General features: G+C 37.9%; 1 protein-coding gene and 1 pseudogene across 2 annotated transcripts in view; both read left to right on the forward strand.

Annotated features, from left to right (window-relative positions):
* The first annotated feature begins 306 nt into the window (after positions 1-306).
* TENT2 (terminal nucleotidyltransferase 2) overlaps positions 307-22,093 on the forward strand; it is a 75,063-nt gene continuing 53,276 nt past the window's right edge. Inside the window, exons 1-4 of one of the 2 annotated variants that reach the window (XM_075541213.1) lie at positions 307-625; positions 10,976-11,149; positions 11,318-11,407; positions 13,397-13,634. In XM_075541213.1, the coding sequence (XP_075397328.1) occupies positions 11,013-11,149; positions 11,318-11,407; positions 13,397-13,634 (465 nt within the window). In that variant the 5' untranslated portion in view covers positions 307-625; positions 10,976-11,012. The remainder of the gene's footprint in view (positions 626-10,975; positions 11,150-11,317; positions 11,408-13,396; positions 13,635-22,093) is intronic. The other variant, XM_075541212.1, reaches the window with a different exon arrangement.
* Positions 917-7,191, forward strand: LOC142440021 (transcriptional protein SWT1 pseudogene; annotated as a pseudogene).

The raw sequence follows: 22,093 nt of genomic DNA on the forward strand, positions 1-22,093 counted from the left end.
GGCAGGATCAACAGAACGTGTTTCTGAGAACAACGGCTGCGGAACTACAACTTTGGGAACGAGGCCACTTCTGCACACGGAGCCGTCGGCCAATGCCTCGTTCCCGCTCACTTCCGGACAATTTCTACTCCCGATTCGTTCGCGCAGTAGTTAAGCCTGGAAACCAGGCAAACTGAGAAGACTGAGGCACGCGCGTGCGCCTTCGGTCACCGAGAGCGGAGGAAGGGTTGAGCCCCCCACCGGAAGTGTGACCTTTCGCTTCTGGCGGGCTGTTCCCATCCGGGGTCACGTCGGTCTTCCGGGTGTCTCTGACTGGGCTGTCTACGCCGCGGTTCTGAAGGCTGTTTAGTCCTCGGCCTCTGCCTCCGCCCCCAGCCTCCCACGCCCCGCTCGGGCCGGCCTTCCCCGCTTCGCTCCTCCCCTGCGTTCGCGCCCGGGGCTTGCGGAATCGGGCCTAGGCCTCCCGCGGGCCACCACCTTGGCCGGGCGAAAGCGACGACCCAGCGCGCCTCGCCGTCGCCGCTCGGGCCTGGGAGCTGCCGCTCGGGCCGAGCCCGTAGGCCCCGCTCCCTTCCCTCAGGCACCTGGAGTTTCAGGGGGCGTAGAGAGCCACGCGATCCGTCAGGTAGGCCCACGTCGGTGGGGAACTTTCCCGAAACTGTGGCGTTTGGATTCGAGTGGGAGGTTCCCGCCATAGTTCCAGGCACCCCAGACTTGACTTCCCACGGGCCGGCGTAATTTTTGAAATCTCTGCGGATCGCAAACTTTGCCCTTTCTCGCGCCCCGCTCCGGGGCCAGGACCCAAAGCGGAAGATTGTCTGGGACACTTGCTTGGGGTTTTCAAAGGGTGGTGAAGACCTAACCATCGAATAGGCCATTTATGCGTCTTTAAGAGTTTTAATTAGGTGGACCGGAAATGGCCCCTGTTATTCACTTTACAGGAAAATTCACGGGCGGTGACATTCAGGTAGTTGGTTGCCCTCCTTTTCTTGGTCAGTCTTTGTGTAAGTAGTTTCTTCATTTCTTTCTACGTGAAAGCACCAGGGGCTTATGGGGCCTAATAACTTCTGGCTGATACAAGTCCCCTTTCATATATCATCCCTCTCAGTTCTTTGTTTAAAAGAAGTTATTTAGATTGCGTAAACCCCCAGACTGAACAGAAACAAAGAGAAAGCGAAACTCAAGCCTAATTGGAAACATGGCAACAGATGTGTGATGTACAGTTTTGTGAGGCGAGGTTATGAATTCGTTTGTGTTACAGGTAATATTTTTATTTGGGGTGGAACTCAGTACTAGAGGCTTTTAACACGTACATTCCAAAGCCTTGCTATATACTAAATACAGGCCAAGAATTGTGGCAGCTTTTTATTAGCAATAGATTTCCATGTGTAACAGGCCATTTGTCAGTCGTTGAAGAAGTGGCTACTTGAAACTTTGTGACAAGATTATTTTTTGGTAGTTGTATGGATTTTAATTCTTAATAAAAAGAATGTCCATTCAAATCGTCTGTGTTGTGTTGGCAAGGGCAAATCAGAATACAAGAATCGAACTTTCTTGCTTCTTGGAGACAATCTTGGGCTTAGGTGTCAAACACATTTGGGCAAAATGGACAGTTTAGCCCATCAAGTTGTAGGTTTTTAGGCTAGATTCTAGTTTCCAGGGATTCCTGATGAAGAAATTAATGTAGCTCAGTGTTCTCCAGTTTGTTGGAGGAGAGTTAACTTTAGGAAAGAAATTTTAGGCTGTAAATTTTGAGACCAAGTATTCTATCACTAGGAGTTACTTTGTAAACCACTCTGCTTCCCCCATAGCTCATGAGTGATCATTTACAAATAAAATTGTATAATTTGCTATTGAGTCAACCTTGCCCAAAAAAGTCTTCATATAGTTTGATCACTATTGTAAAAATCAGTGCATTGGTTTTTAAAAAGTTCCATATTTTATCCAGCTGAATATAAATTTGGTTATATTTCAGCACAGATTCAGAAACTGATCATTCTCTAAGAAAAATAGGATACTGCCAATATCTGGGTCGTATTTTTTTTTTTTCGTAAGATTTGTCCCACATTTTACGACATTTAATGTCGACTAATGTTTTATAGAAAACATTTTCAACTTTGTGAAGAAACCTTTCATTTGTAATGTAAGAAACACGTCCCTTAATTGTATAGCTTAACTGGATTCCATTCTATGAAAAATATGATTCTGCTTGAAAAATAATGCTTTGTATTGTTTAGGACAGGTTATTTGCTGGTATTTTTATCTTCAGCAGTCATTGTTGAAATCTACTAGAAAAATGTCTTAGAGAAGAACTGAAACTGAAACGAGGAAGTGAAACTCATGGACTTTTGGTGGTAGCATGGAATGCCATTGGTTTAATTCCCTAGGAATGGTCCTTCCTATTGCAAAGTATGGTTTGCTTGGTTATAAGCCAGCCTTTAAAGCAAAGAGGAGAACCCTGGCAGATGTTTTGTTTTGGAGGGAGCCCCCAAAGCTTTGATGCTTATGTGGGAATTAGTGATAGGCTGAGTTAGGTATCTGCTTGTAGAATAATTGTATGCCTGTGAAATTCTAAGCTTTTAAGCCTGGGATAGTTGCTTATTTGTAGAGTAATGTTGGGCCATAAGACACCTTTTGACATATTTTTAGTTTGGATCTGACCCTGTAATGGTTTTTTTGGGAGTTTGGACAGTGATGTCATTTGAGATCTGGAAGTCTGACTACTAGTTTTTTGCCCCATATTTCAGTCCAGAACAAAAACATACGTGTTATTAAAGTTACAAATAATGTGTCTAGAATTACAGCTATAAACATGAAATAAATCTGTAAAATAGAACATTTTCATTTGCCCTTTTTCTGAATATACACTCCTTTTCTTGTTTGATCACATCCGTAGAACTGTTCCAGTACAATGAAATGGCAAGCAAGGTTCATGACAATGAAATATGCTCAATTTACTTATGAAATATATGAAATAGATATTATGTATTGTAGGGAATTGGATCAGGAAAACTGTAAAGAGGGCCAAGGAAAAGTGAATCTTGGCAATGGACAGAAAATACTTTTAGTTGACAGTTTTGAATCTGGCAACCAACAAGTGTTGAGAATGTTTTTAAATGAAGGATTCTCTAAACTGCTTCTGGGTTCAAGACATTTGTACATTTCCTATGAATAGTAAACATTATGGATTATATATATCTATTTTATAATGCGAGCTAACAGCCTGCAAAGAAAGTTGACAAATTTCTTGTCTTTTGGAGCTATAATTTGTCTCCAGTCTGATTAGTAAAGAAGTTGGTATGAGATCTGATGGTTGTGCTGAGACAAATGCCCATAACCTGTTAGGAAACCTTGCACTACTGACTCTTGCTCATAGACTTGGTAAAACAAGGAACAAAATTTTTGCCTTTGTTTCTACCCACATCCCCACCCCCACCCTGCCCTTTCTGCCCTGTTGTCTCTTCTGGTTTCCCTCCCTTTCCAACCTCAATCACCAGAGGCCACTACTTTAGTTCTTTTAATTGTTTAAGTGCTATTTTTCCCATAATTCTAGAAAAAGATGCTTTTATATTATAGGTCATTCTTTTGAATTTTTGTTGTTGTTGCTTCTGGAATGAGGATTTACCATTTGTCCTCTCTTCTCAAACCTTGATGGTGCTGTTGGGTAAGTGTTGGACTGCTAACCATAAGGTTACTGATTCTTTGGGAATAAAATGAGGATGCTTGCTTTCCTAAAAATTGACAATCATGAAAACCCTATAAATCAGTGCTATGAGTCAGAAGTAACTTACTGATAGTAGGAAGGTTTTATCCTCTTTGATCTGATTTTTTTGCTGTTTATTTAAAAAAACTATGTTGATACAATTGAAACATACAAGCATATTTATAAAATACATAATAAACATGTGACATATAAAACAAATATGGAGCTCTGATGGCACAGTAATTGAACACTTTGCTGCTGACCAAAAAGTCAGCAGATCAAGGTTACCAGCTGTTCTCTGTGAGAGAGATGTAGCAGTCTACTCCTGTGAAGATTACAGTCTTAGGAATCCTCTGACCTATAAGGTTGGTGAGGTAGCATTGAATCTGCAGTAATGTTATAAAAGATAAACTATAAAAAATGGCATATAATAAATATAACAATTGTTTCAAATAAATGTACTCAGTGTTTGCTGTATTGTAAGAACTTCTAAGTTTTGTTGCTGGGCAAATTGACTCAGACTCATAGTGACTCTGCACAACAGAATGAAACACTGCCTAGTCCTCCACCATCCTCACAATTGTTATGTTTGAGCCCATCATTGCAGCCACTGCGTCTAAAGAGGTAACAAATGATTATATATTCTGTTCTGTGTGACCTTTTGAGTATATATTTTTTGGATACTTAATACTGTTTTTCTTTATGCCATAATTTCATCTGCACTTTTCTATGGTTAAATACAAGGAGACTTTGAAAAGTTTGTGGGACAATTGAATTAAAAGATAATGGAATTTTTCCATGAAATTTTTGAAGTTTTCTCATAAAGCAGATAATATATCATTTAATTCTTTTTTTAAAAATCGTTTTATTAGGGGCTCATACACTCATCACAGTCCATACATACATCAATTGTGTAAAGCACATCTGTACATTCATTGCCCTCATCATTCTCAAAACATTTGCTCTCCACAAAGGCCTTGGCATCAGGTCTTCATTTTTTCCCCTCCCTCCCCGCTCTCCCCTCCCTCATGACCTCTTGATAATTTATAAATTATTATTTTGTCATACCTTTCCCTGTCTAAAGTCTCCCTTCACCCACTTTTCTGTTCGTCCCCCAGGGAGGAAGGAGGTCACATGTAGATCCTTGCAATCAGTTTCCTCTTTCCAACCCACTCTCCCTCTTCCCTCCCAGTATCTCCACTCACACCGCTGGCCCTGAAGGTATCATCGGCCCTGAAGGTATCATCTGCCTGGATTCTCTGTGTTTCCAGTTCCTATCTGTACCAGTGTACATCCTCTGGTCTAGCCAGACTTGCAAGATAGAATTCGGCTCATGATCATGATAGGGGGTGGGGGGCGGGGGGGGGGAGGAGGAAGCATTTGGATCTAGAGGAAAGTTGTATTTTTCATCTGTGCTACATTGCACCTTGACCGGCTTGTCTCCTCCCCTACACCCCTCTGCAAGGGGATCTCTAGTGGCCAACAAATGGGCTTTGGGTCTCCACTCTGCACTCCCCCCTTTATTCACTATGGTAAGATTTTTTTTTGTTCTGATGATGCCTTATACCTGATCCCTTCAACACCTCGTGATCACACAGGCTGGTGTGCTCCTTCCATGTGGGCTTTGTTGCTTCTGAGCTAGATGGCCGCTTGTTTACCTTCAAGCTTTTAAGACCCCAGACACTATACCTTTTCACAGCCAGGCACCAACAAATATAAGTAAATATGCAAATTTCAAACATAAAAATGGTAAATTTACAAATTGAAACCTTGGCAGTCTTAAGATTACCAAAGATGTAAGACCTAAAACCGAAGTTCAAGCAAGTGAAAAACAAAGGACTTATTTACTTATTTAGAACCAGATGATGTAAGAACTCAAAGGGTGGGGGAGCGGGAAGGGAGGGGAAAAAATGAGGACCTGATGCCAGGGGCATAAGTGGAGAGTAAATGTTTCGAGAATGATGAGGGCAATGAATGTACAAATGTGCTTTACTCAATTGATATAAATATGGATTGTGATAAGAGTTGTATGAGCCCCTAATAAAACAATTAAATACTCAAGGGGAAAAGGTGCAATAAATTTAGAGACTGTTCAAAAAGTTTGGTCTTGGAGAAATGCAAGAGAAATGAATTTCCTTTGGATTATAATTCTAAGAAGGTAATTAAGGAAGCATTTGAACCTAGGAAAAGGAAGATCACTTTCAAAATCTCAATATGACCTTGTAATACTGTATAGAATAACATCAGCTTCAAGAAATGAATGATTCAAGATCTAGTAAAAATGTAGCCCAGAGTTTTGAAGCACCATGTTCTTCAGGTTCACAAGAAAGTATTAAAGATAAAAATGAAGGGATGCAGCCAGATAGTACAACTTCATGCTATCTGTGTGGGAGAAAGTGGATTTCCCTTTGGTTCCATCTTTCAGAGTTAATGAGTATGGAAATTGACTTGGTGGAAGATGATGTACATTATTCTGCAAATAATTGCTTCAGACAAAAAGTCTTATTGTTATTGACAGAAATATTCTGATCAGTCATCTCCAGTTTGTTAGAATTTTGGAGACGACAGAAATGCCAACCATTGATATATTTGTGCTGACAATTTCTTGGGTCGGTTGTGGATGATCTATATCATATGAAGTCAGGAAAATTACTAAAACATGCCAAGCATAAAGGTACACCTTCAGTGCATTTCATCAATGATGGTCTCAAAAGTCAAGTTTATGGGGTCAAGCAATACAAACTGCATCTCAGAAACGTTATAGATTGAGTAATGAGGATGATGATGATCAAATATTAAAATGTTGTCTTCAATACCAGGATTTGTTCTTTTTTCTCTGCATGGGTGATAGAAATTTAAGAAACCAGACCCTAATTCTTGGTGTGAATTCACTCAGTAAAGAAGAGTTGAGTGCAGAGTTAATAAACTTAGTTGTGATCACAGATGGATGCCATCAGCCTTCTAATTCTGAGCAAAAATCGAAAGCAGTAACATTCTTGAAAGAGAGTTATAAAGAGGAATCCACAAATTTTGGACAGTATTGTACGCAGAAGCTTTGTTTTCAGTATTGGAAACAAATGAAAATTGTTTTTGGAAACCTGTGAGTAGAGATGCTGTACTTGAAACCACCATGGACTTTAGTACATTTAGGACATTTATTCCAGTGTTTTAAGAAACATTGGTTGACTTTATTTGGATTAGTTTTGGAAAACAAACTTTTAATCATTAAGAGCCTATATGAAAATCTCTGCAAAGCTAATCTGTAGCTTTCACAACAGTGAAATTCCTGCTTCAGGATTCTAAAAGTTATATGGTTTCACTCCAAAGTCAGATAGCAATGTTATTCTTCCACACTTGGCTTGAGTGGACAAACTGTTACAAACAATGATAGAGATCAAGACAAAACTTAAACCAAAACTTTAGAAATTACAGTGGGTCAACATCAGGAAGATACTTCTTTGATGAAGTCTGTTGTTAGGTGCCATTGAGTTGGCTCCAGCACAACCTAAGGAAACAATGCATGGTCCCTGTGCTATTCTCTCCATTGATAACAGCCACTGTGTCAGTCCATCTTGTTGAGGGCTGTCCTCTTTTTTGCTGCTCCTCTACTTTACCTAACATGATGTCCTTCTCCAGGGACTGATTTCGTCTGACAACATGTCCAAAGTATGTTAAGACTAACTCATTGCCATCTGTGCCTTCAAGGTGCACTCTGGCCTTCAACTACAGATCCGTTTGTCCTTTCAGCAGTCCTTGGTACTTTCAATATTTTTTTCCAGCACCACAGTTCAAATGCTCTAATTCTTTTTCGTTCTTCCTTATTTAGTGTCCAACTTTCACATGCATATGAGTGGAAAATACCTTGGCTTGGGTCAGGCAGACCTCAGTTCTCAAAGGAACATCCCTGCTCCTCAATACTTGAATAGAGGCCTTTTGCCACACATCCACTCAGTGGAACATGTCCTTTGAACTCCTGGCTACTGCCTCCAAGAGCATTGACTGGAGCCAATTTTAAAAGGAATTAAATTTGTCTTCATAAAGAACTCACTAGTCAACCCCAAGATAATGGAAATAGTGTCTCAAGTACAAAAGTTCGATTACCTGGATGAGGCTTTTAAAAACCCCAAAAGCCTATTGCAGCCATTGAGGGGTCACTTGTAGGCACAATTCTTCCAGAGTTGACAATACCTCTTTATGTCTACTCCTGGTACTGAGCTGGTATTCTCGAAGGAAAGGACCAGCCATCTTTTTCATTGACATGGGCAGAAGCCTAGCATCTGAGGAAGACCTGGGGCACAGTGTTAGCATCTCTCTCAACCTAAACGTGGCCACATGATCAGAGATAATCCCAACTTCAAAGAATTAGGACATGACTGTGCTTGCCACATTCCACAGCTGTCATCTTACCTGGGCTGTTTTTATGGTCGTACTTTACCATGTAACCTGGTGGAAATTATGAGGGGTAAACCCCCCACTCACCCACAAACACAAACAGGAAAAGCTCCGCTGGGCAGAGCATTTGTAATGTGCATTTTTTCCCACCAGGTGAGCATCTAGCAACTTGCTCTGAATTGGTGCACCCAGTGGCTGTTGCTTAGGAAGTTTCTCTGGTCACAGTGAATTTTTTGTAAAAGCAGTTTCACTGGAACCTCATTTTTTTGTTTTGTTTTGTGATGGCCGATTGAAGAGGACAGCTGTGACTGTTAAATTTTGTTTCTTGTTTGGGGAAAAATGCTGCAGAAACTGTTGTGATATTGAACACAGCTTACAAGGACAGTGCTATGGGAATAACTCAAGTGTACGAGTGTTTTTCCTGTTTCAAAGAAGGTGAAATGTTGATTGTGACAAACCTTGTTCTGGATGTCCGTCAACTTTCCTGAACTGATGAAAATGTCAAAATTTGTGCACCTGTACTCAAAGATCAATAACAGACCATTGAAGAGATGGGAAAGTTATCTGGACTATCTTGGAACTCAGTTCAGTGAATTTCATTGGAAGATTTGGAAATTAGAAGGGTTGTTGGGAAATTTGTGCCTCTGGTTCTGACTGACCAGGAAGAAAGTATCAACTGGAAAATCGTGCTTTGAAAGAACAGTTCTGAAGTGACCTAGCCAAATTTTTCCAAGGTCATTACTGGTGAAGAGTCATGGTGCTATTCTGATGACCCAGAAAGCAAACCTCAATCAAGCCAGTGGAACACGCCACTGTCATCTTGCCCCCCAAAAGCTTGTCAAGTAGAATCAAAGATAAAGATGTACTCATTTTTTTAATATGAGGGGAATAGTGCATTTAGACTTTGTTCAACCAGGGCAGACTGTTAATCACGCTTTCTTAATTAGAGGTTCTGAAAAGAATGCATGACAGCGTGTGACAAAAAAGACCTGATTTGTGGCAAACAGGACTGGTTTTGCCATCATGACAATGCACCTGCAACACAGCCATCTCAGTGCACCAGTTTTTGGCAAAAACAGCATGCCTCTCTTGCTCTATGGACTTTATTCACCTGATCTCCCTCCAAGCAACTTCTCTTTTGTTTCTGGGAATGAAGGAGACATGATAGGACAGTGATATGAGGACTACAATGTAGAAGAGGTGAAGAAGAAAAAGGGAGGCGCTGTCAGCCATCCACAGATGAGTTTGAAAAATGTTTCCAAGAATGGAATTGCAGATTTGACAAATGTATTAAGTGTAATGGAGAATACATTGAAGGTGATAAGGTTGTTTTTGTTAAAATATTTAAATACATAGCTTTGAAAAAATATTTTCCCTTTTTTTTGGGGAGGGGGCTATTCCTTGTGTTCCCCGCCCTTTTTACCCCCTCAAGATATTGAAAGTAGAATTTCAATTTCAGGTGTAATTTGTTACATCTTCTTTTTCTCTGGGCATTCAGTTATGTTTCCCTTCAATGTAAAGCCACATGAATTTATGGGGTTAAGTGGTAGCCACTGTTGTTTGTTTGCCCTTGGCTAAAACCAAGTGTTTGATTGGCTTAATTAGTTATAATAGAAGCCATTCATATATTATGCTTTTATTAATACATCATATTAAATCCAATTAGGGTTTAGTATATTATGTTTTTGTTTATACTGTAGATTAAATCCAAGTTTGTGTTCTATTATAAATGTTTATATTTTTTAAAAGTAATGACTAACTCATTAAAAATATATTGGCTATTCATGTAAGAATCTCTAGGATTTCATAAACACCTTTTTTGGGTGGTTTCTTTTTTATTAACAATATGTGGTGATAATTTGATTTTCCGAAAGATTTACTAGTATGAAGATAAATTTATTAGGGATAATTGTTCAGAAAATTAGAAACATTTTATTATCATCTGAATACTAATATATGCTTAATCTTGATTTCAAATTAACTCATTAGTAAGTTTTATTGCATTAGAATTTAAGAGACCTTTAAAAAATTTAAAATAACATTGTAAATGAAGTTAATAAATCTGTGACTAAAACTCTATAAATAACACTTGGTGTTTTCGCTAGCTAGTGTTGCTGTAGCAGAACTACCACAAGTAGATGGGTTTAACAAGCATTTTATTTTTTCACAAACTGGGAAGCTAGAAATATGCCCTTAGAGGTCTGGCTTTATAGGGAAAGACCTTTTCTCTCAGTACTGGAGGACTGCCCTTGATCAGAATTTCTCTTCAGGAAATCTTGTGGTTTGGTGTCTCTTTTCCTTCATCTCTGCTTGCTTTTCTCTCCCTAATCAGCTTGGTTTAGATCTTATTTCTCAAAAGCTATCTACTGAAGACCTACTAACTCTTCCTCATTAGCATAACACAGATCTTTACCAAATGGAGTAAGATTTACAACATCTTTTTTGGGGGGAGGGAGGCAGACACAATTCAACCCTTAGAAATTAGGGTTGTCCCTGAATTACCCAATTCACCATGTACCCAAGAAAGCACACAATAACAAAGCACAGTTAAAACTGGCTTTTTGGGAAGTGGGGCTATAGCTTATCCTTAGAAATATGTACTACATATCATATTGTAGCATGTAATTTGCTGATACCATTTGAATGGATATGTTCAATGTTAGGATTTACAGTTCAAAACACTGCCACTTAGCAGGTTATAAAGAAAACTTTAAAAAGCTTTTTGATTTACGTCAGAACTGATTAATGAGGAAGTTGCTAAAAGGGAACTCTTCTGAACCAGGGATAAGATGTTATTGTTTTGAATAGCAGATAATCATTATTAGAGTTTATATCCTTAAGCAATAGCAATTTAATATTATTTACATTTTTTTATTCTAGGTAGAAGAATACATGTTCACTTTTAGTGAACAAGAGCATGTTCCCAAACTCAATTTTGGGTCGCCCTCCCTTTACTCCAACTCATCAACCGCACAGTAACTTCTTTGCCCTGTCACCACCTCTATATTCACACCAGCCACTTATAGATGCACAGTTCAACTTTCAGAATGCAGAGTAAGTGCGGTGATATTTTGATTCATCATTTGTAGATTTAATTTCTTATTTAACATAAACCCTTTTTGTATGAAGCATTTAAAGGTAGAAAAATGTTAATGTCTTTATTAGTGTAATATTTCACTTTTGGGGACTGTATTTTAAAATGTGATTTCTTGTTTTTGGTAGCTTGTCTAGAGCTGTGTCACTGCAGCAGTTGACATATGGAAATGTCAGCCCAATACAGACCTCAGCCTCCCCATTATTCCGAGGAAGGAAGTAAGTACTTCTTGATTAATGATTCTAAAAGAAAAATTTGCATTTTTGAGAACTTTTGTAATACTATGCCTTGTATTAAAATTGCATTGACCTATGCTTTAAGTTTTGCTTTTTTGAGACCTGTGCAGCCAGACTAGGCATACATTTTAAAATTTGTCATATAATTTTCCAGTTTTTGAGGATCCTTCTGCTGATTTGTTCTTGTCATTACTCTAAGTTTTTAGGTGGAATGAAGCTTCCTTTTACTTGAGATTTTTAGCATTTAGGTTTCTTTATAGTAACGTTTACTATGTTTTTCATTTTATCTGAAATAGTTAACATCCCATTATAACAAATAAGTAGTACAGTGAAAATATCCATGAAATTTTGTATAGTTGTCAGGAGCCAATAGATTTTAATCTTTTGGGCTAAAAAATTCAAGTATTGTAAAATATAAGATATGGCAATATTTGTAAAAATTGCTATTACTTTAAGGCTTATGTTCATATTCTGTAATCTTTATGTCTAATAAAAATAGCAGTAGCTGAGTATTACTGAATTGTCACTGTGTACATGGCATTGTCTTCATACCTTGTTAAGTATTGATTTGTTTTACGTCACCTTTGGAGGTAGGTGTTACTCCATGTGTTTTGGAAGAAGCTCAAGCATGCTGAGGTGTTGTGTAGCATTCGGTTTTAAGTGGCAAAGCTGAGATTTGAGTCCAGATGACCTGGCTGTGGAGATGATGTTTATAACTGCTGTAAATTCCTCAGAATTACCAGTGTAGAAAGCTATATAATGATTTTAAAAGTGTTAGCTTTTTCAGATTTTTTATTTTTTAAATTGCTTTGATAACCACTTTGAACCTTGTGTGGAAATTAAAACAACAGTGCCATCAAGTCTATGCCAATTCATAGCAAAATTAATTCCATTAATTCATAGTTATACATATTTCAAAAATTACATTTGGCATTTCTACTAAATGATATTCAACATGTGTTGTTGTGTGCTGTCAAGTCATCGGATTGATGGTCGCCCCGTGTAATAGGATAGAACTGTCCTATAGGGTCTCTGAGGCTGTAATCTTTGCAGGAGCAGATCAGCAGGTCTTCAAACCTACGAACTGCTTGAACCTTCTACCTTTTGGTCAATAATAAAATATCAGTTTAGGTTTTTCTCTGTTTCATTTTGTTGTTGTTGTCGGTATGTTTTTTCTGTATAGGAAATCCAGGATAGCTAAAGCTGTAGAGACAGTGACTGGATTAATAGTTTCTTAGGGTTATGACAGGGTAAGTTGGGGTAAATAGGGAGCTAATAAAATGAGTACAGGAATGGATACATTTTCTAAAATTGATTTGGAGGTGATTACACAACTCTTTAATATGTTTAAATCAATGAATTATATGATAGGGAAATTATTTGTCAATAGAACTATTAAAATTAAAATAAAGAAAACTCATGGTTTTATCATATTAGCTCATAAGCCTTTTTGAATTAATTATTCCTTGTACATATATGTATATAAATATGCATATACTTTTCTAAAGTTAAACAGTTGAATCATGAAAAAAATGAATGCTCCAATTCAATCTTTTCCTCTTTATGAATCAGAATATGCATAGATACAAAGGCTTCTCTTTTATATTGCTTGCAGCTCACCTATCTTATTCTTATGTTAAAGTTTGGATCTTTCTGTTCTTAATGATTTTCTAAAAAAGTGAACTACCAAAGTTTTACTGCTGAGGTGGAATGCAGGAAGCTAACCTAGTATGTACATGTAGTTTTTTCTGTATGTGGTATTACTATTCATTTTTTTTAAGTTGAGAAGTATTTCTGGTGCCGAAAAGAAATATTTTATTTTAAAATCTATGTAGAACTAATACTGTGATTTTACTAAAAGAGTAATACTGTTGCCAGTACCTGTCATTATAGCTATTCAGTCTTAGTTATTTTCTGTTTGAAACCAGAAAGTTATGTTTAGTCACTAAGGTATATATTGCTTGGTTTCAGGAGATTAAGTGATGAACAAAACCTTCCTCTTGATGGTAAACGCCAACGTTTCCATTCACCTCACCAAGAGCCAACTGTAGTTAACCACCTAGTGCCTTTATCAGGGGAAAGAAGATACTCAATGCCACCATTGTTTCATGCCCACTATGTACCAGATATAGTCAGATGTGTTCCTCCTTTTCAAGAAATATCATTTTTGGAACCCAGAGAAATTACACTGCCAGAGGCCAAAGATAAGGTAATAATAATACAGCTTTTGGGAAGTTCATATATATATTGTATTGAAAGTAATAGAAATATGTGCTGTTTTATATTAACTGGTGGGGCTTTTTTCTTCCCTACCGCTTATAAATACCATTCAACACAATTTTCTCTGACTTTGGTTTTCTGTTCTTTTCTGAAAGCGTAGGTATCAGAGAATAGAATTTTCCTTGATTCACAAAGAAGTAGATTAGAGCCTAAAGTAAATGTTATAAAGTGTTGAAAAGCATTTTCTTTTGGTATATTTTTATTTATCCCGAGGTTTTTGAATGTGTCAAAAAATAGAATCCAGGAGTCACAGGGGGGAGGGGGTTGTAATATATTCAAAATGCTATAATCAAGAAAGGTTTATCAAAAGCAATAATATTTTCAAGAGGTGAAATGAAAATATTTAAATAATGATTCTTGAAAATGTTACCTTTGGAGAGCAATATGTTATTTAACATCCTATATTGGATAGAAATATCATTCTCCCTCTTCATTATTAGTGTAACATTTAAAGATAAAAAATAGCAAATTGAAACCTAATTCCATCTCATAGCCACTCTTCATTAGTACAGACAACCTCATCTTTTTCCTCCTGAAAAGCTTTTGACTTGAACTGCTGACCTTGTGGTTAACAGTCAGTGCTTTCCTGACAGCAACACCAGGACTCCTTTAGTTAATAGAGAAGAGTTTATAATGTAATCGTCTGCATTGTCCTGGATTTTCTATGGTTTATAATGAATATTTTTGCGTGTCAAAGCTGCCTTATTCTTGGGAAATAAGACATTTGTAGGCTCATGTGATTTTATTATTATTACTTATATTTGGGTTCCCAGCTACCAACATAGGTTTGGAACGTATTAGTGTACAGAAAATGTTGTATTCAAAAGCTTTATGTGCTTTATTCTTTAGTTGTGTTAGCTTTTATCCTATATTCATTTTTAAAACGTGGTAATTATACTATAAGGTATATACTCTTAAAATTATGAGGCGGTACCCCCCAAAAACCCAATGCTCATTTGTTGTTTGCTGTGAGGGAGGTAGTGCATTTGAACTTTGTTCCACCAGGTCAGACTGTTGATCAAGCTTTTTATTGAGAGGTTCTGAAAAGAATGTGTAACAGTGTGAGACCAAAAAGGCCTGATTTGTGGCAGACGGGGGACTGATTGTGCCACCACGACAATGCACCTGCTCACACAGTCATCTCAGTGGCCAGTGTTTGACGAAAAAACAGCATGCCTCTCTTGTGCCATGCACTTTACTCGTTCAGTCTCGCACCATGCAAATTCCTTTTGTTTCCTGAATGAAGATGTACATGAAAGGACAGCAATTTGATGGTGTAGAAGAGGTAAAGATAAGAAACAAGGGAGGTACTGGCAGCCATCCAAACAGATGAGTTTGAAAATTGTTTCCAAAGGTGGTTTTTTAAAAAAAATTAAATGAATAGCTTGGAGGGGGGAAAGGGGGGATTACCTTCCAATCCTCCCCTCCCCCCAGTACTCTCTTGTAAATAAAATCATACACTGTGGCATTTTACGTCAAGTTTTATTAACTTGGCACTATTTCTTTAAACTTCACTCATGTAGCATGTGTCAGAAGTTCATTCCTTTGTATGACTGAATGATAAGTAAGCTATATGCATATATTTTATTTATGTAATCAGTTAATATTCATCAATTATGGTTACTATGTAATTTTTGATGAACAATGAATAATAATGTCATGAATATCTGTATATAAGTGTTTGTGTGTATGTATGTTTTCTTTTCTCCTGGACATAAACTTATCAGTAGAATTGTTGGGCCAAATGTTAACTCTATACTTAGCTTTTGAGAAATATTTTCCTAAGAGGCTTTTGCAACATTGTTTGATAGTTCCAATTATTCCACATCCCTGCTAGCACTTATTATTGTTGTCTTTACTGTATCCATCTTCCTGGGGGTTAAGTGGTATCTCACATGGCTTTGATTTGCATTTCCCTGACTGTAAGGTTAGCAGTTTGAACCTCATTAGTTGTCCCAAGGGAGAAAGACGAGGCTCTGTCCTGGAAAGATGTACTGTTTTGGAATTCCAAAGGGACAGATCTACTCTGTTTATTGGTTCACTATGAGTTGGGATTGCCTAGGTGGCAGTGGGCTTGGTTTGTTGGTTTTGGGTGGCTAATGATGTTAAACTTACTGGCCTTTTGTACTTTTCTTTAGAGAACTATTTATGAACTTTTAAAAGTTGTGTTTTCTTTTTGATTTGTGAGAGTTCTCATACACTTTGGATACTAGATTCAGGCTATTTTCACATTTCTTCTATGAGCTATTTTCAATTTTTTGATGGTATAATTTAAAGCAAAATAATCTTGTAATTTCAGTGAACAGCAGTTTACCTTTCTTTGCTTCTGGTGTATATTGTCACAGCTAAGAACCCATTGTCCAATCTAAGGTCTTGAAGATCAGTGTTTCTGTGTTTTAGGAGTTAAGAGTTTTAGCTCTTATTCTCAGGTCTTTGATTCACTAGGATTTTTTTTAGTGGTGTGAAGCAATGGGCGGACCTTATAGCTCCAATCTTATCCTTTTGTCCTTTTTGATACAGCTGCGTTGGTATAGTTTTTTGGAGACCATTTCTCCTTCCTCTTGCATGCTTTTCTTACTTTGCAGGGAGAACCTTCAAACACAACCAGCGGGAAGTTTCCTTTTCTTCTTTGCTTTTTCATTTCACAGAAATTCTTTTATTTTCTCCAAAGAAATTCTTGTAATGCTGTATGCAAAAGCACATGATAAAAATAAAATCTGGCCAGTTCTTTGACTAAATATAGAAGCTTTTACTATGTGAATTTTGGGTTGCTAACCACTAGGTCGATGGTTCAAACCCACTAAACACTCTGTGTGATAAAGAGGAAGCTTTCTGCTCCCATAAAGCCTTGAGAATCCAAAGAGGGCAGTTTTACTTTGTCTAAAAGGATTGTTATGAATCAGAATCAGTTTGGTGGCAGTGACTAAGTTTATGTGTGTAGGCCTTTTGTTAGTAGAATTTACACTGTATAGATATTGAAGATTCTATTTTACATGTATTTATATATTTATAATATTAGGCTATTAGAATTATAAGTTCTGCATATGGAGTAGCCCTCTTATGAGTATCAGTAAATAATTCACATTAGTCCCTATAAATCATCTTGTAAAGGAAGGCCAGTTATTGGCCTATTGACCTAACTTTTCATTTGCTTAGAATCCAACCAGAATGCAAAGCTACTGCCATCAAGTCAATTACAACTCATAATTATCCTGTGTAGGGTTTCTGGAGTTGTAAGTCATCACAGAAGCATAGCCTCCTCTTTCTTCCACGGAATGCCTGATGGATTTGAATGAATGCCTTTGTTGCCATCATTATTTTCGAAACATTTTCTTTCTACTTGAGCCCTTGTATCAGCTTCTCATTTTTCCCTTCCCTCTCGCATCCTCCATCCCTCATGAATCCTTGATAATTTATAAATTATTGTCATGTCTTACACTGACCGATGTCTCCCTTCACTCACTTTTCTGTTGTCCATCTCCCTGGGAGGGGTTTATATGTATATTCTTGTGATTGGTAAAATGGCTACTCATTGGTCCTGAGGCGTTTCTCTGTCCTGGAGTCCATGTGTTTTCTGTGCACGTGTACATGCTCTGGTCTAGCTAGATTTGTAAGGTAGAATTGGGGTCATGATAGTGAGGGCGGGGAAGCATTAAAGAACTAGAGGAAAGTTGTATGTATGTTTCCTCGGTGATATACTGCACCCAGACTGGCTTGTCTCCTCCCCATGACCCTTCTGTAAGGGGATGGAATGACTGACTGGTTAAGCAGTTCAGTGCTTACATGACAGTGCCACTAGAGCTCCTTTTCCTTTGCTTAGAAGCATAGAAGGAAAAGATACTCAGAAATCTTTTTTTTTGATACTCATAAATCTTTTGAGTTATTTACTTTAGAGGAATAAAGATAGAATTTGTAGTTAAACAAATTTTTCTTAGTGCTACTCTCCACCTGCTGCTGGTAGAAGAAAGCAGTTCTGCATTCATATTTTAAGCAAACATGTTTAAAGAAAACTAACATTTATTTTGATACTCTTTTTGTAGGAATTCTACATGTCTGTCATTTTCTACTTTTGGCAATTCTATGACCTAGGCATTACTGAGGTTCATAAAGCTAGTTTACTCAAGGTCACAGCTAGTAAATGGCACAATGAGTGTTTGATTCTAGTCTGAAAAAATACAGAGAGAATGAAGTCAGATGCTTAAAATCTAGGATAGGGAGGTGAATTTCTCAGAACTATAATATCAGGCCATATATGGCAATGGTAATAGTGAAAATTTGCCATAGAAATTTTCCACTCCATGGTTGATCGCTGTCTACCTCTGCTAGAGTGTAAAATGAAGAGAGAGCTCAGTGTGAGATAAAAATGTATGAGTAGTTTAGGAGCTTTTGTGTAGTAGACTAGGATGCCATTTGAGGATTTTGAACAGAAGAATAACATAATTAGATTTGTATTTTTAGGAAATAGTTCTTGCAATACAGTAGAATTTGTCTTGGATGAGGAGGACCTGGAAGAAGATGATCACCTTGTTGTTAGCCATCGAGTAGGTTCGGACTCGTGGCCACCCTATGTGTAAGAGAAGGAAACGTCCTGGGCCATCCTCACAATTGTTCTTACGTTTGAACCCAGATAAAAACCCATCCTGTTAAAGCAGTCTTCTTTTTTTTAAAAATCATTTTATTGGAGCCTCATACAACTCTTTCACAATCCATACATTCATCCATTGTGTAAAGCACATTTTTATGTTCGTTGCCCTCATCATTCTCAAAACATTTGCTTTCCACTTAAGCCCTTGGCATCAGATCCTCATTTCCCCACTCCCTCCCTCTCCCTCATGCGTCCTTGATAATTTGTAAATTATTATTTTGTCATATCTTGCCCTGTCCAACGTCTCCTCCCTTCACCCGCTTTTCTGTTGTGCATCCTCCAGGGAGGAGGTCACATGTAGATCCTTGTAATCGGTTCCCCTGGAGCATTCTTTTTGATGTTCCTCTACTTTACCAGGCAGGGACTGGTTTTTCTTAATAAACTGTCCAAAGTGAAGACTCACTATCCTTTCCTCTAAGCATTCTTTAAAAAAAAAATCATTTTATTGGGAGCTCATACAGCTCTTAGCACAATCCATACATACATCAATTGTGGAAAGCACATTTGTACATTCGTTGCCCTCATCATTCTCAAAACATTTGCTCTCCACTTAAGCCCCTGGCATCTGTTCCTGCTTCTAGCTCCCTCCCACATAAACCCTCCATGATTTATAAATTATTACTTTGTCATTTCTTACACTGTCTGACATCTCCCTTTACCCACTTTTTTATTGTCCATCCCCCAGGGAGGTGGTCACATGTAGATCCCATCCTCTAAGCATTCTAAGTACTTTTTCTAAGAGATTTGGTTGCCCTTTTGACAGTATGTAGTACTTTCACAGTCTTCACCAGCACCGACATTAAAATGCCTCGATTGATTCCTTTTCGATCTTCTTTACTCGGTGTTCAACTTTCACATGTGTAGGAGGGAGTTGAAAATGCCATGACTTGTGTCTAGTGCACACCGTAGTCTTCAGAGTAACATCCTTGCTTTTCAGTACTCTGAAGAAGTCTTGGACAGCAGATTTTCCCAGTGCATTGCATCATTTGATTTCTTGACTGCTGCTTCCATAAGCGTTAATTGTGGATCCAAGTAAGATGAAATGCTGTACACCTTCTATCTTTTTCCCATTTATCATGTTAACTTTTGGTCTAGTTGTGAGAATTTTGGTCCTCTTTATATTTGCATTGACTATAATCCACACTGAAGGCTGCAATATTTGATCTTCATTAACAAGTGCTTCAAGTGTTCCTCACTTTCAGCAAGCAAGATTGTGTCATCTGCATTTTGCAGGTTGTTAATAAGCCTTCTTCTGATCCTGATGCTGCAATCTTATAATCTTCATTCTTCTTCACATGATCACGTTAGAATACTGTTAAATTCATCCAAATGAGAGGTACCGAAGCTTTTAGTTCACCAGTTGACATTAGAAAAGTCGGAAGACAATACATGAAGAAAATTGATAGAATGTGTGGAATGATTAGTTTTGGAGGATGGGGACAGCAGTAATGTCAGTATTTGATTAAAGGTTTGAAATTATCTCTTGGGAGATTGAATAGGCTTTCTACTCAATATTAACAGTTACAGTCTTGGAAAACCACAGGAGATTGCTGTGAGTCAGCAATGACTCGATGGCCATCAGTCAGACAAGAGATAATAGAAGTAAATTTTGTGAGTATACGCTGATTGGGCAATTTGTCAAGAGACATAGACGCATTTGGAACTGTGGGGAAATTTGCTTTGACATTTGTATTTAGAAACCTCATGGTTTTTCTGTAAGCCTATAGGGCGTAAGAGAAAATTGGATTGGAGCAGACTACTCAGAACCTAAACAATTTTTTATTAGAACACCTTCAGGTATAATAATTGATAGCTCATGAAATAACTCAAATAGACCAGCTAAGCAGCTTAGTATGAATAGTTGCTGCTGGTAGGGATATTAGAGATACACAAAATAGAGTGAATGTGCGAGCCTGTTTGGGTCCTGAGACAACACAGTTAAAAGTGAAACTTTAAAATTTTTATTTTAATAAATCATTTTATTGGGGGCTCTTACAGCTCTTATAACAATCCATACATCAATTGTATCAAGCACATTTGTACATATGTTGCCATCATTATTTCTAAAACAGTTTCTTTTTTCTTGAGCCCTGATATCAGCTCTTCCCCCCCCCCGACTCCCCTCGTGAACTCTTGATAATTTATAAATTATTTTTATTTTCATATTTTAGACCATCTGCTGTCTCCCTTCACCCACATTTCTGTTGTTCATACCCCCTCAGGGGGTGGGGTTGTATGTTGGTCATTGCAATCAATTTTTCCCTTTCTTCCCCTTTTCCCCCACCTTCCCCATACCCTTATGGTATCGCTAGTCTCATTATTGGCCCTGAGGGGTTTATCTGTTCTGGATTCTGTGTGTTGAGAGCTCTTATCTGTACTAGTGTACATGCCCCGGTCTAGCCAGATTTGTAATATAGAACTGTGGTCACTTATATTGAGTGTGTGTGGGGGAAGCATTAAAGAACTAGAGGAATGTTGTGATTTCGTCGGTGCTATACTGCACCCTGGCTGGCTTGTCCCTTCCTTGTAACTCTTCTGTGAGGGATGTCCAATTGTCTACAGATGGGCTTTGGGTCTCCACTCTGACTGCCCTTTTTCACATTGAAATGGTTGTTTGGATATAAGTGGAACTCTTGAGTTAGAGAGGCTGTTATTAAGGTATAAACAAAAGGAAATAAAGTCATCCACAGAGAGCTCTTTAGGGCTTAGAGTGCTTCTTTGAGGGAATCCTGGGTGCTGAATCTTATTTTCCGTCATCTTCAATCCATGAGACTCCTGCTATGTAGCAGCCACACTGAGGACTTTTTCCTTTTTTTAAAAATTACTGTATTGGGGTTTCATGCCACTCTTACCACAATCCATACATGCATCCACTGTGTCATGCATATTTGTACATTTGTTGTCATCATCATTCTCAAAAAAAGGCTTGCTTTCTGCTTCAGCCCTTGGTATCAGCTCCTAATTTTTTCCCTTCCCTCCCTGCTACCCCCTCCCGAGGACTTTTTTTCTTAAGAAAATTATAATTCTACAATTTCAGCTCCATATGCAAATAGACACAACTTCTAAATTGACACCCAATTACCAGCCATGCACAAGCAAATCGCTATTAAAGAAAAAGGTGACAAAATTATAAATTATCAAGGGCTTGTGAGGGAGTGAGGGGGAAAAGTGAGGAGCTGATACCAAGGGCTCAAGTAGAAAGAAAATGTTTTGAGACTGATGATGGAAGTAAATGTGCTTGACACAATGGATGTATGTATGGATGTGATAGAGTTGTACGAGCCCTCAAAAATGATTTTTAAAAAAAGGAAAAGGTGTTATGTGTAGCAAAGCCAACTGTGTATGTTTGAAGTCCAGAAATGAAGTCAGAGTTAGTGATAAGGATCCTGAAGTACTTGCAGTAAAAATAACAATTGAAATTTATGTGGTAGATTACATTTTGTGTTTATTTAGGGCTTAGCAATTATTTGTGAAGGTTACTTTGTAGAAGGCATCGGACATTCATTGGTATACTAGGTGTGCATGGTCTCTGTTCCATGGAACTTACAGTATAATAAGAGCAAGAACCATGGAAAAACCATGCAAATCACAGTTGTATTTAAATATAAGTACCAGAAGGAAAATTACAGAGTGGTGAGAAGATGTATTTGGGAGCTAAAGAAAGGCCAAAGGATGAAATGTTTGAGCTGAGCTATGACGGATAAGTATGAGCTAACGATTCAAGAACATGGGAGTGGGTGATA

Source organism: Tenrec ecaudatus, chromosome 2 (assembly GCF_050624435.1).
Source record: "Tenrec ecaudatus isolate mTenEca1 chromosome 2, mTenEca1.hap1, whole genome shotgun sequence".
Classification (NCBI taxonomy): Eukaryota; Metazoa; Chordata; class Mammalia; order Afrosoricida; family Tenrecidae; genus Tenrec; species Tenrec ecaudatus.